The sequence below is a fragment of the Sander vitreus genome, chromosome 4 (genome assembly GCF_031162955.1).
Source record: "Sander vitreus isolate 19-12246 chromosome 4, sanVit1, whole genome shotgun sequence".
Taxonomy (NCBI): domain Eukaryota; kingdom Metazoa; phylum Chordata; class Actinopteri; order Perciformes; family Percidae; genus Sander; species Sander vitreus.
This window is the reverse complement of record NC_135858.1, coordinates 12836238-12850285: the sequence shown is the minus strand read 5'-3', so window position 1 is coordinate 12850285 and position 14048 is coordinate 12836238. Positions and strand designations below refer to the sequence as shown.

Below are 14048 nucleotides of genomic sequence, written 5' to 3'. Positions count from 1 at the left end.
ACAGACATTGATGTCCAAAAACAGCGAAGTTCCCCTTCAAGTACAAGTGCCTCAAAATAGTACTTAAGTGTAGTACTTAGTTACATTCCACCACTGGTATTTTTCAGGCCAAAAGCTGTATGATGTATGGTGTAAGTTTTTTGATTTTCTTTTATTATCCTATACGTTTGTTCTGAAAATTGAAAAACATTTAAAATGGTGGTAAAATCATCTTTATATTTTACATATACATACATTACAGGCCTCTCAGATAACTTGATCATCAAATCAAACTTTAAACTTGCACATATCGATCAAATCATCAACTCCAACACATACAAATGAGTCACTCACAAAAACACACAAATTGTATCTGAGGCTTTGCTCTGACCAAGAAAGAAAAAAAAATCCTACACTTATGAAGTGACTCAAAAGGGACATGCTGTATGGAACTGAGGATTATTGTGTCTAAACAGCCCTAATTTATGCTTTTTAGTAAAATAATTCCATGTCCTTCTAAATTTACAACCAAAAGGCTTGTGTCAGTGGTAGGACAATTTATATATATGTGATATATATATATATATATATATATATATATATATATATATATATATATATATGTTATATATATATATATATATATATATATATATATATATATGTGATATATATATATATCACATTGCTCAGAGGACACTGCCTCACCTTTTCGAGGCATGTTCATGAGATGGGAATTGAGTTAATTATAATAAAACACTAATGTTCTGTGACAAAGACACGGAACAACAACAGGATATCATTTTGACCCTCATCATCACTGATCGGGGAACAGAGAGGCAGATCATTTGTATGATTTAGAAACCGAGCCCCACATGCTCTAACAGAGGGGCTTGAGGTATGTTACAAGGTAATCTGCACACCCAAACTATGCCCTTCTCATTCCCCGTTCATTCCTAGTCCGACCACCTTCCCCACTGCTCCTCCCTGTGGGTCTCTGCCTTTCCTATTCCACACCTGCAGCCTGAAATGGGAATAGCAGAGCCGGGCCTCTTGCCTCCCCAGAGTGGGACTAGCAGGGGAATATGAGGCCTTGTGTCCCCATTGCAAACATTCATAACACTGTTCATGTTAGTAAAATACATTAGAATTTGTATTTAATTTTGTTTTAGGGGTATGAGTTGCATCCCAACTTGTTAAATACATTTGTCATGACAAAACTGCTCTTATTACTTTATCATTTTTCTTTTCAGTTTGACCCACTTACTGTATATCACCCAGTCTTTATGTTCCACAAGTGGTGCCCAAGGGAAAAACTGTATGTGTGCCATAATGTCCCCAGGTCCCTCAGTGCTGACCGCACATGATGAAGTCCTGCTGCAGATGGCCTTCTCTTAAACTCAGGCCTTCTCTGGCTCAGATGCTCATCTATTCTCCACTGGCTGCTCAGCTCGCTCAGCATGTTCACATTGCTCAGAGGACACTGCCTCACCTTTTCGAGGTATGTTCATGAGATGGGAATTGAGTTAATTATAATAAAAATATGAAGGACAGATAAAACTTCACTCCAGTAGACACACAAACATGACCTTCCCATGAATCCCCAGTGTATCTGTTTGTGACAGTGGGGGAAAATGGGCTTTGTCCATCTGTCATACTGGAAGTCCTCTGAGAGATGCCAATGTCACAGCATGAGGATCGTGTGCATATTAGTGTGTGTGTGTGTGTGTGTGTGTGTGTGTGTGTGTGTGTGTGTGTGTGTGTGTGTGTGTGTGTGTGTGTGTGTGTTTTTGTATAGTTCATGTTTATGGAAATGGATGGATTGCATATGCAGCAATCAAAAATCAAAATCCCTTTTCCTCCTACAAGATCAGCAGCCTTGAGAAGGTCAGTTTAGTGGATCAAGATTGTATCTCTCACTCTGCATATGTCTGAATCCACTTCAAATGACAATATGGTCATAAAATTGTTCGGAAAGCACACAAAAAACTCCAGAGAATGAATGTTGTTCTGTATTTCATGGTCCCCAATCAACTTTAGAAATGGCCGGCATCTAAGCCAGAACTTGAACCTCCCTCCAGCCCAACACCGACCCTGGGGAGGCAGGGTTGATGTTGACCATGTGTCCTCCAACTAACCATCTCATTGATGGACCCCATTACTGGGTAAAATAGACACCCCCCTCTGCCTGAACCCCTAAACCCCCTTAACCCTTTCCTAAACCCTCTGTTGGCCCCCTGTTGTGCGTGTTCATTGGCTGACCGCCTTCAGGCGTCCCTTTTCCACGGGTCCATTGTCTGGCCCCATAAGCAGCTTTGTTTCTGCATGTGCAGCTGGGCTAGCCCGCGCAGCCATTAGCCACAACACGCTAAAGGGAGAGCGGGATAATATAATTACAAAACAAAAGTCAGGTGGCTCACGAGATCTGCCAGGAGAAGCCCATTTGGGGGAGATGCGAGGACACGCTGGCGGGTGGCCAGCTATAATTCGATTATGAAGTTGTGTGAGTGACAAAAGAAACAATTGAATCTTTTTTTCTTTGCCCCACTGTGGTTTAATTTGATTCAACCGGGGCTTTAAAAAGAAGGCAGTGTGAAAAGATAGAAGATTTACTCTTCTAATTTCTAGAGTCATCAGCTCAGAAAATGTAATATGCTCTGACAGATATAGAGAGATAGAGAAATTCTTCCCTGGGCTAACTTTATTGTTGCTGCAACACTTTGACTGCATGTGAGGCCCAAGACAGATGAATTGCTGAAGGCCGCAATTTTCCTGCGAACTGACTGGTCTTGTGCTCTTGTTTTGCATGAATGCACACAGACTGGTGGACAATGGGATCAGTGGCAGATCCATCTCCTGTAATACTTTCTTCAAACAGGGCTGCAAGTGTGTCCCCCTGTTCTGTCGGCAGACCAGGATTTATCCTGTTAGTCACCCTAGATGAGTGAAAGAGTAAAATCAACCCCCATCCCAGCTGGACACACACATGCACGCACACACACACACACACACACACACACACACACACACACACACACACACACACACACACACACACACACACACACACACACACGGGGAGTTACAAACAGCTTTATGGACAGCTGATAAGAACAGGTTTAGCTGGTGGCTACTGTTTGAAGCAGGTCAAGCAGAACAGGATCTGTTAATGTCTTTTTGTTTCTATAGTTCATACTGCAAAAGACTGCATTTTGTTTTTTGTTTTGCTGTTTTATAGGACAATAAGCAATTGTGTCAGATGCACACATGCTCTTACTACTGAAGGGTTGGTGTCAGTATTGTGCCTCTCAGGGTGTGTAAACGCCCATTTCTTGCCCCATTAGGCACAGTTTGATCATGCCCTTGGGAGAACACCACATTCTCTTGGTCTGTAAGACTGTTGACGAGAGGTTACACTGCAGATTAATTGACTGTCTGGTTTACTGTTTTATTTATGCAAGTGGGTATGCATGTGTCAGAGTGGGCCACTTCTGAAAAGAAGCAATATGTGAAGATATATTCTTTTTTCCTTTTATTCCTGCTTTATAGAAACATTTTGGGAATGAAAATAAGCGGTTTTATATCACCACTTTTTTTTTTTTACTTTGAAACAGACAAGTTTAATTAAATGTGAATGAATATGAATACCTCTCATTAAGAGAAATATTATTATTCAATTCATGAGTGTAATGAAACACAAGCAGACTCCTCCGTGAGTTGCTTATTATTTAGCAGATGTCAGCTTCAGTTCTTCGGGGTTGCAGGGAAGGCAGAGCCAATGTACTTCTTCCCATCACCATAGAAAGAGTTATCCCACGTGTACGTTTGGATAATAAGCTCCTTCCCTCCCAGGCTCAGACGACACCTGCGGATGAGAGACGATAAAACGATTTAAATCGGAAAAGATTTACATGCAAAAAAACATATGACATGTACTCACTGTTTTCCAGGGCGAGTAATGTAGCAGAGGCTGTATAAGGCAAAGTCAAATTCAGGGCTGCAGCCAATGATTGAAGAACCGACCTGCTTGTAGTAGCCCTCCCACATGAACTGCATCCCCATGACATCAGGGTAGGTAGCCCACTGAGAGCAGGTGAAGAAAGAAAGAGAGAAAATGAAGGGAGTGCTAAACATGTCACAGTTTAAATCAACATATTGAGGTCTGAATTGTGGATGCTTACAGGTCCATTGAAGCTGTGGCTGTAGTAGTTCAGCTGTCCTTTTTTCTCGAGAAGATAAAAGCGAATCCAGTTGTGGAAACCAGACACTTTTCCTCCCTTGACCTCTCCTAATACAGAATGTGTTTCTTAATAATCACAAAGCAAACCATCTATGGTGTTTGTAAGAAATCTGCTCTGTCCGAACCTGCGAAGATGTGTTCGAAGCCGCTGGAGTCCATCTTGTTGTTGTTGCGGGAGTACAAACCAAACCACATCATCTTCAGGTCCTGAATGAACTCTTCTTCTGATGCATAGATGCCTTACAATACAGAATAACATACACTTTAAAAACTGTGAGGAAGAGACATAGAAAAGAGACATGAGGCAAAGATACTGCTTGTGGTAAAAGGGCAAACAAAGTACTTTAAAGACCCTGCTAGATTGCTGCAATTTGAGTCACTTCTTCTCTGAGTCATAACTCAGTCGAGTCTAAACACACAGCCATGATAAACAGATTTTTATATTCAGTGTGACTTAGACATTCTGAGGATTTAAGTATATCTTATGTCCATCGTGGATACATGTTCATACATCCTCTTAGAAATTATAGGAAAAAGACACTCCTTATAACTGGGGAACTCTCCTAAGAATCACCACATTTTAAGTTTTCGTCAGCATACAATGATCCAGTGATAGTTGTCTTCACATGCGTGCGTACACTGCAAACAGGACCTGCTAATAGCTAATTAGGCATACTTTTAATGGTGCCAATATTATGAAATGTAAATAAATCAAGGCAAAAAAAATTGTAGCCCACAGCTTACTCACTGATTACATGGCAAAATTATACATCTCGTTTGCATCTGTCAAAGCATTATGGGAACTGTAGTTCCAAAACTAAGAATTTCTTAAATTTCTTCAACTTTTGGGGGACCCACAGTGTCAGACTTTAAATTCCTGTCTACTAGAACTCTTACTGTATTACCAGACCTCTATGTGAGTAGTGCTCAACCAGTGTCAGGATGTACTAATACATCTGGACCTAGTTACCTTTGGTGTAGAGAAAAGCAAACAGCTCTCTGCCCAGCTCAGTGTTGGACATGGTCTCTTTGAGGAAGACGTCCTGCTCAGCCAGCTGCTGAGGACTGAAGTCCTCTGCCTGTCCAGTCATCCTGTCATAGTTGTCCAGCACAGCCAAGAGAGCAGCGTAGGTGGGTCTGGAGAACAGAGCCTCCTCATTCAGGTATTGGAACAAGCTGGAAGCACAAAAACACAAAAAAATACACAGAAAAAGGGGTAAATACTGTATATCAAGATCAAAAAGAAGAGGAGCCGATGATAGAGGGCTGTGCTAATAACATCGTCTTCTCACGGTGCAGAGGCGAGATCATCTTTGGAACTCGTCTGAGAGTCTGGCACCAGAGCCTGAGGATCAATGACCAACTCTGAGGCTGAAGCCTTGTTTGAATCCAGAGCATAGAGCGTCTCAGAGAGAGCCTTGATCTCAGCATCAGTGATCACACTACCTCCACCTCCTCCGTCACCTGCACAACATCACAAATATACACAAATCATGTCTTTATCATATTAGTGTTGTTAACGTAGAATAGTGATTTATGCATTTCTGTAGGCCTAGCACATGTGGTACTACGACTAGTGGAAAGTTATTAAGCGCATTTACTTTAGTACTTAAGTACAGATTTGAGGTACTTTACTTGATTACTTCCATTTTATGTTACTTTATACTTTTAATCTACAACATTACAGAGGAAAAAAACTCTACTTTTTACTTACATTACACTACATTTATTTTACATCTATGAGTTCCTTTTCAGATTAAGATTTTACATAAATTACAAACAGACTGTATAATCAATAACTCAATCAAATAGAAAAAAATAAAATACTATTAACAGATATAATAGATTCTTATATATGCATTATTAAACTTCCCTACAGTATATAAAATAAATAGTTTGCCTGAGCGCCACCTCGAGCAGCTACAACATTAAAATGCTGTTTAAATCAGTAATGATAATGTGAGTCTGAAAGGGGTCCTTCTTTATAATGAGTACTTTTGCTTTTCATACTTCAAGTCCTACATTTTGTTGGTAATACTTCTGTATTTTCACTTGATTAAAATGTTCAAACTAAGACTTGTAATGGAGTACATTTATATTTAAGTACTGCTACTTTTGTTTAAGTGAATGATCTGAATACTTCTTCCACCATTGGATATTAATGCTGTAGAAGGGAGCAGGTTAAGTTGAGGGAAGAGCAAATTGAATTTCTTTTTGCTTTCAGTGTGTTTTACAGCCCAACAGCGACACCGGCTGGTCAAATACTGAAAGAAGATTTAACCAGAGAGGTTGGACAAAAGTAAATGTACTAGTTTTGCAACAAAAATATTCCCCTGTGATTGATATGTTGATATTATAATAAATTACATTATTAATACTGAAACATCAGCATTTTGCTGTTCTAGCTGGTCGTGGTGGGGCTAATTTTAACTACTTCATAAACAGTTAGGTAGTTTAGTCCAGTGGTTCCCAACCCAGGGGTAGGGAACCTACAAAGAGTCACAAGATAAATATGAGGGGTCATGAGATGATTAATAGGAGATGAAGAAATAATAATAATAAAAAACAATGTCCTGATACATTTTTGGACTTTTAATCTTTGCTGATAATTCTAAGCCTCAAACGAATGAAGCAGTCTGAGAAGTTTAGAGGGAGAATCTCTTTTTGATGGAATTGCTAACAACTCCTAGATATCTGGTTAAGGAAACTGATCTTCATTGCAGTACACAGGGCTGATTGTTTGACTGTTGACTGCTTAGAGTCAGTGTCTGCGGGAAAGTGACCAGGTGTCATAAGTAGATTAGCTTAACACAAACAGATAGAAGCTAGCTGACAGACAGTGGTGATATACTGTATGGCACGTGAGACAGCTACAGTAATGGTGACATGTGGTTGGTAGTAGAGTAAGACCTCTTTCTGCAGCGTTCCCTCATCTCTCTGTGACACGGGCAATGCATGATCAGAACAGCCAATAATCTCTCTCTGAAATGACCTGTGATTGACCGAAGTCTCACGCCACAGGCTAACATTTTCTCAAGCCTGAATACTAAAGACCACTTGTATTACAATATGATGAAAGATTATTATGGAATTTTTGACGCCAAAAATAAAGTACCTATCCTAGCTTTAATTGTTAATATTTTAGCACTTTTATCCCAACCGTTCAGCCCACTTAATACTTATTAGTTATTTATTGTCTTTATCTCATCTATGGTAGAGGAAATCTTTAAGCGTATTTAAGTGCAGAAAATAAAGATGTCTATTCTCTCCTATACAATTTTATTCTATGATTAGTCATAAAATAAGCTTTTGTCACTTGCCTTTACATATTTCAGTGTAATCAGAACAACAGTCTCCGTAGCGCTCACAGGACGGGTTACACTGACAGGAGAAACTATTGTCTGTTCCATAACCACACCGACCCTGACATGAGTCCAGGGTGTCTGAGAATCAACACAACAGATTGGTATCTTAATGACAATCCTATATGTAACTGCATGACATGGTTATATAAAGCTGTAACACTAGGTTATGATGATAGAAAAAAATCTCTTACTGCTGTATCCCTGGTGGAAAAGGGTCACCCAAAGTGCAAGGACAGCAATGGCCTTCATCTTGGCTCAGCTGCAACCTGAAAACAAGGTGAACTGACTGTTAGCTTGGTTCACCTTTTATAGCAAGTTTGGATGTGACCAATCCAAACACAACAATCACATTAACCCTGCCCATACTGTCAGTCAGGATGTCAATCACTTCATTGTGATCATGTTTCGTAGATCAAATATGTCAGGTGTGACATTTTTACTTCTTAATTTTAAGCTATTGTTTATAATGGTAATGAGCATTTGTAAATTACCTCTTAACATAATTTTTTTTAAGTGTAACTTTTTCTCTGTATCTCTTCTCTGTGAAACTGCACACCTGCTTAGCACACAGGCGGTGCTTGTGTGAGCTGTGATAATGCCATCTGAGATGTTACACAGTTGTTTTTTTTGACAATGAATATCATTTCTGTTACATTAAAACTATGAGGCTATATGTCTCTTTTAGTCTATTGCATTTTAAGGCTATATTGTCCAATACAAAATCACATTTATAAAATAAAAATACATTTACAAAGGAGGAGCCTTTATTATTTCTCCTGCCAGAGTAAGCAGATGCTGTATTTCACAGGGTTTATGCAAGATAGCTTAGAATACTCAAAATAGCTCACATGCTTCAGTGTCCCGGATCATGTTGGGGACACATACTCCCACTGCAAATACCAAACAGCAGACATGTAGGTCCTTTAAGTAATGCATAGAGTATACAATAAAATGTATAGCCTATTTATATTGTGAGCCTTTAAGATGCTTTTAAACAGACAATGTCCAAACACTTTACAATTTAAAGCAATAAGAGGGAACTTATCAGTAGCATTTGTTTTTGGCTTTTATTGATAGGACAGATTAAGATAGGAAAGTAGGAGAGAGAGGGGGACGACATGCAGCAAAGGGCCGCAGGTCGGAACCAAACCCTCGCCGCTGTGTCAAGGACTGAGCCTCTGCACATGGGGCGCACGCTCAACCAGCTAACCAGGTCTCCTGTTAATTGTGATTTGAGGGGAACAAATGCAAACTCCCCAAGGAAGGGCCCAAGAAGTAATACCACGTGAAAAATACTTTTAGAAGTACAAGTACAAGTCCTGCATTCAAAATATTACTTAAATAAAATGATTAGCATCAAAATATACTTAAAATAAGAGTAGCCTACTGTCCTATTTTAGAATAATATATATTATATCACTGGATTACAATTAGTGTTAATGCATTAATGTGTAAGCACCACGCATGTTGCAGCTGTTAAAGGTGGTGCTCATTTTAATTAGGCCTACTTCCTACTTAATAGCTTTTGAAATTTCCCACTGGGATTAATTAAGTCTATCTAATCCTTAAAGATATAACATAATTTATTAGTTGATTTATATGTATATCTGAATCGGCAAAGTAAATAGTAACTAAAGTTTCCAAATAAATGTATTGTGGAGTAAAAAAGTACAATATTGGCTATATAATATAAATATAGACAAGTAGCCTATAAAGAAATGGAAATAGCCTACTTATGCAACTCAGAATTGTACAATACTTAAGGAAATGTTCTTAGTTACATTCAACCACTGACAATATTAAAATGTAGCCTACTATAAAGTATCATAAAGTATCTAAATAATGTAATGGGATCATATCTGAAAACTTTCACAGAGAGTGGGAGAGCAGGTTTTGGGGTGTATGTGACTCAGCTGGATCTTAGGTCACTGGTTCAAGTCCCCATACGGACCAAAATATGGTGGTCGACTGGTAGCTGGAAAGGTGCCAGTTCACCTCCTGGGCACTGCCAAGGTGCTCTTGAGCAAGGCACCGAACCATCTCATCATCATCAAACATCTCTCCATTAGTGCATGTATACTGAGCATGTGTGTGTATTTCAGTCCTTTGTCTAATGTGTATTCTAACAACAGAGTGAACATTTTTTATTTAATAATTTCCCTTGTGGAATTAATACAAGTATAATAATAATAATTATTATTATTATTATTATTATTATTATTATTATTATTATTAAAAGATATAGCAAAATCTGGGCGCCTGTGTAGCTGACCTAGTAGAGCGCGCGTGGCCCTTTGCTGCATGTCATTCCCCCTCTCTCTCCCCTTTCATGTCAGAGCTGTCCGATCAAATAAAGGCCTAAAAATATCCTAAAAATAATCTTAAAGGAAAAATAAATAGCAAAATCCAGCCTAAAGAAAACAAAGATAGATATAAGCATATTATTGGGAAGAGTGGAACTTGAAGAATTGAAAAGGAATGGCAGAGACTATGGGAAAATGAGACCAAAGGGAGACAACATTATTTTCTGCAACCACAGGTTAAAAAAGTCAGGTATTGTTATGGCTCTAAAAGAGATTCTGTTAAAATCTGTAGGCTAAGGCTTGGTCACTGTGGGTTGAATCAGTCCTTATACATCATAGGAAAACATCAAAATGGGCTTTGTGAATGTGGGAGTTCTGAAACTGTTAAGCTTGTTTTGCTAGAATGTTAAATATATATATATATATATATATGTATACATATATATATAATATGTGTGTGTGTGTACAGAAAGCAATATTTGGTATAAGAGCATTTTCAATTAAATCTTTATTGGGCAAAAATGAGAATCATCACTTAATCGCAAAAGTAGTTTTACAGTTTTTACATGATACAGGGTTATATGTGAAAATTTGAAGAACATGTTTGTTAAAGTGAGTTCCTGAGGATGGCAATAATACGCCTAGCAGCGTGTAAACTGCCATAATCTAAAGAAGAAGAAGTATCGTGAGGTCTAATACATCCATGGGTCAACCCATAAGACCGTAGTATAGTATAAAGGATCTTTGACCATAGAAAGTATAAAGGAGGTCAAGACAGCTACCTGAATGTGGCTTCGAAAACGCAACTGTACTCCTGCACTGTAGAAGGCGCTGCGCTGTAATAAGCAACTTTATGTAAAGTCTTTCCGTCCCTACGCGGCTTCCGTACACATCGTGGATTTCAATGACATTCTGAGCTATCATAAGTCAGTTCACTTTTAGGAGGTGTAAAGATGTCTTTAACCTTTTTATTTAGAATAATTACGAGAGACGTTGCAAAGGTGAGCACATTAAGCTTTACACTTAGTCATGTTTTTAACATTTTTCCTGAAGCTCGAGCTGTCATTAGCTGGTTTGTTAGTTAGCTTCCTTACTTTATCTAATTTGTGTTGCTAATTCAGTTGTATTTCATGTTTGGTTATATATCACTGTGGCTGGATATCTACTATATTTACTTAAAAATCGCATTTGTTGTGACAAAGTCTGTGGTGCATGATGCGACTCTCTACTAAAGACAGCCGCTGGACTATTTGAACTAATGTACTACCGTTACACGTCCTCCCATCTGTCATCCTCAGGTCAGCATTCGCCAGCATGTACAGTCGTTACACACAGGTTGTCAGCTTCTGGCAGCTGAAAAAGCCGTCCTGATGAAACTGCGGAAAAACACCGGCTACACTTTCATTAACTGCAAGAAAGCACTGGAGAAGTTTGATAACGACATAGCACAGGTAACCCCTCCTCTCTCAACCCCTATCTGCATTCACAATACAGGTGTGGTCCAACAATATATCTATATGGTGACTACTGAAACAACTGTCTGTGTGACTGTGTTATTTATGTAATTTGCCAACCCTTCAGGCAGAGACGTGGCTACATGAGCAGGCCCAGAAGGAGGGCTGGAGCAAAGCTAACAAGCTGGAGGGTCGCAAAGCCAAAGAGGGTCTGATTGGCCTATTTATAGGAGATAAAGCTGCAGTTATGGTGGAGGTAAGACTAGGTCACTTTCCAGTTTGTTGGACATGATGTGGCATTCAGCAATATCTGTTGTCTTTCTTCTCGTCTGCTTGATGCAGGTTAACTGTGAGACAGACTTTGTCGCCCGCAACGAAAAGTTCCAACAGCTGGTTAAGGATGTGGCATTTGCCACTTTGGCCCACCACCGGAATAAAAGCCAGGCAGGATATGTGAAGGTAAAATCAAATACTGACTGCAGGAGTTGGGCATTGGGAGAACTTCTCTGTTCACTACAGAGCTGGAAGTTGGACATAATTGTTGACAACAACTACAACTACATTTTAGTGTGTTATAAACAATTTCTTCCATGTTTATATACTTCTTTTACATGCTAAGTGGGGAGTCTTACTGTATTTAAGACTACTGGAGGTCTATGCTGATAGGAAGGAATATATGACTTTGTACAACTAAATGCAACACTGTTCACTCAGGATATCGGAACGCACCAGCCCTGTTTCCTTTGCTTTGCTTTGATTCTGTTAACATACTACATTGTTTTCAGAGTATCCTGGTAGGTGATGAGTTAAACAAACTCAGTGTGAATGAAGGAGCTTCACTTTCTGACCGGGTGGCTCTCACAATAGGTCAGTAAGAAAATGTAAATTTTTTTCCTGAAGTGTTACTGCTCGGTTAATCTCTAAAACACTATTGTTTTCGTTTCAAACTCATGCCCCTCCTGCGCTCCTTCTACCAGCATTTTCTTTAATTGGGGTTTTCACCAGTGATGATGGCAGTGTAACACACATTTCTAAATTTAAGTTGATGTCGTCTTGTACATTCGTTTCCATGCATGCTTTTGTTTCGAAACATAGCTGGGCAGAAACTTGTGCTTCTGGACATGTTATAACACAATGAGAAGCATGACCAAGTGGTTAAACAGAGTTATTGCAGGTTTAAAAATAGACAATAGTTGAAAACACTTATAGTGTCAATACTAATATTCTAACATTACATTTAAATCAAACATGCCGTGTTGCATTAGAAATGTTCAAATTGTTGTCACTTAACAGCAAAGAAAAAAAAGAAAAGAAGAAGAAACAAAAATATCTTTGGACCTCAAAAGAACTGTCAATACTTTATACTTGAGAAAGGAGGGTCAAAATGAACCATTCAGACCTCACAATTAATTATCTACATCTATGCAATAAGGTATGTTTTGCTGAAATCAATTTATTGCACCATTCATTGATAAAACATGCTTTGCTCTTTCCTCTCAGGTCGCCTCGGTGAGAACATGTCAGTGAGGCGGGCGGTGGCAGTGGGTGTCCCCGCTGACTGGCACATTGGCTCGTATGTACACGGTGGTGTGAGCGGCCAGACTGAGGTGGCAATGGGTCGGTACGGCGCCCTGGTCGTATTTCAGGGTGGAAAGGAGGGAGAACGGGAAACTCTAGGACGTAAGCTGGGACAGCATATAGTTGGAGAGTCCCCTGTGTCTCTGGGCAACATGGATGACCTGCCTTGCGGTGAAAGTGAGACACGCCTGCTGCCTCAGACCTTCCTGGGAGACCCCAGCAGGACTGTGGCACAGTTTCTCCTGGGTCAACAGGCTCGAGTGCTGGACTTTGTCCGATTTCAGTGTGGCGAGACAGCCAATGAAGAAGCAAAATGAAGGGAGGGAAATCATTGTGAAATCATCATATGTCTCTGTTAAATATGAAATGCAACTATTCAACATTCAGACAGTCACACAGTGTCATGAATTAAAAGCAGAATATGTAGGTCCATGAAATTACTAATTCAACAATAAAAAATAAAAAAAATCTGTAAATCTTCGTCCATTTTAATGTGTATATGCTACTCATTATTCTAAATTATAAGATCTACATGAACATCCTCTTAATCAGGTAACTCACTGACATGAATCCACACACTCTCATAATTTACATCTTGTTTCATGCTTTCTTAGTTCCTTTCATCCTAACGTGAGGTTAAATGGAAGAAAATGTTCATGTCTATTTGGGACTTGACTTTTTCCAGCCTGATGTGCAAAATTATTTTGAACAAAACATAGCCATGAACCTTACCACTAGAAAATGTCAAAAACAGCTGTTCTTATTGTGAAAACAAGGTGGATACACACATACCGACACATAACTGGTTTTAACACCTTGTGTTTTTTTTTTTTAGGGTTTTAAAAGGGTGTTATGTCCAAGGACTATGATGTAATCAGAGCTGTTGCTTTGTGTGAAAGGTGGTAAAGACTTAAGGGGTCTAACTTGTTTGGAACCTCATATACTTAGTAAAGTTAGCTGTTACCTCACAGTTTGAACACACTTTGTTGTAATAGTACACTAGGGCGTCTGTTGAGTTTAGGATTCCCCAAGGTCTGTGTTGTCAAAACAATAACTAATAAAGTTATTTATTTGTTATCATGTGCACAACAATTACAGTAAAGCAGTCATTGTTGGCAATATGGCAATA

At 39.1% G+C, this 14048-nt stretch overlaps 2 protein-coding genes across 2 annotated transcripts; one reads left to right on the top strand and one right to left on the bottom strand.

Moving 5' to 3' along the window:
- Positions 1 to 3504: 3504 nt before the first annotated feature.
- endou (endonuclease, polyU-specific) lies at positions 3505 to 11243 on the bottom strand. The gene is made up of 9 exons (XM_078249596.1): positions 11155 to 11243; positions 7776 to 7850; positions 7540 to 7662; positions 5512 to 5683; positions 5190 to 5395; positions 4345 to 4458; positions 4161 to 4267; positions 3920 to 4062; positions 3505 to 3844 (listed from the first exon to the last, which is right to left on the bottom strand). Exons 2-9 carry the CDS (start codon positions 7831 to 7833, stop codon positions 3724 to 3726), a joined length of 1044 nt encoding a protein of 347 aa, XP_078105722.1. The 5' UTR covers positions 7834 to 7850; positions 11155 to 11243; the 3' UTR covers positions 3505 to 3723.
- Positions 10762 to 13395, top strand: tsfm (Ts translation elongation factor, mitochondrial). The gene is made up of 6 exons (XM_078248371.1): positions 10762 to 10888; positions 11186 to 11338; positions 11469 to 11597; positions 11684 to 11800; positions 12127 to 12208; positions 12842 to 13395. Exons 1-6 carry the CDS (start codon positions 10841 to 10843, stop codon positions 13234 to 13236), a joined length of 924 nt encoding a protein of 307 aa, XP_078104497.1. The 5' UTR covers positions 10762 to 10840; the 3' UTR covers positions 13237 to 13395.
- Positions 13396 to 14048: the final 653 nt, after the last annotated feature.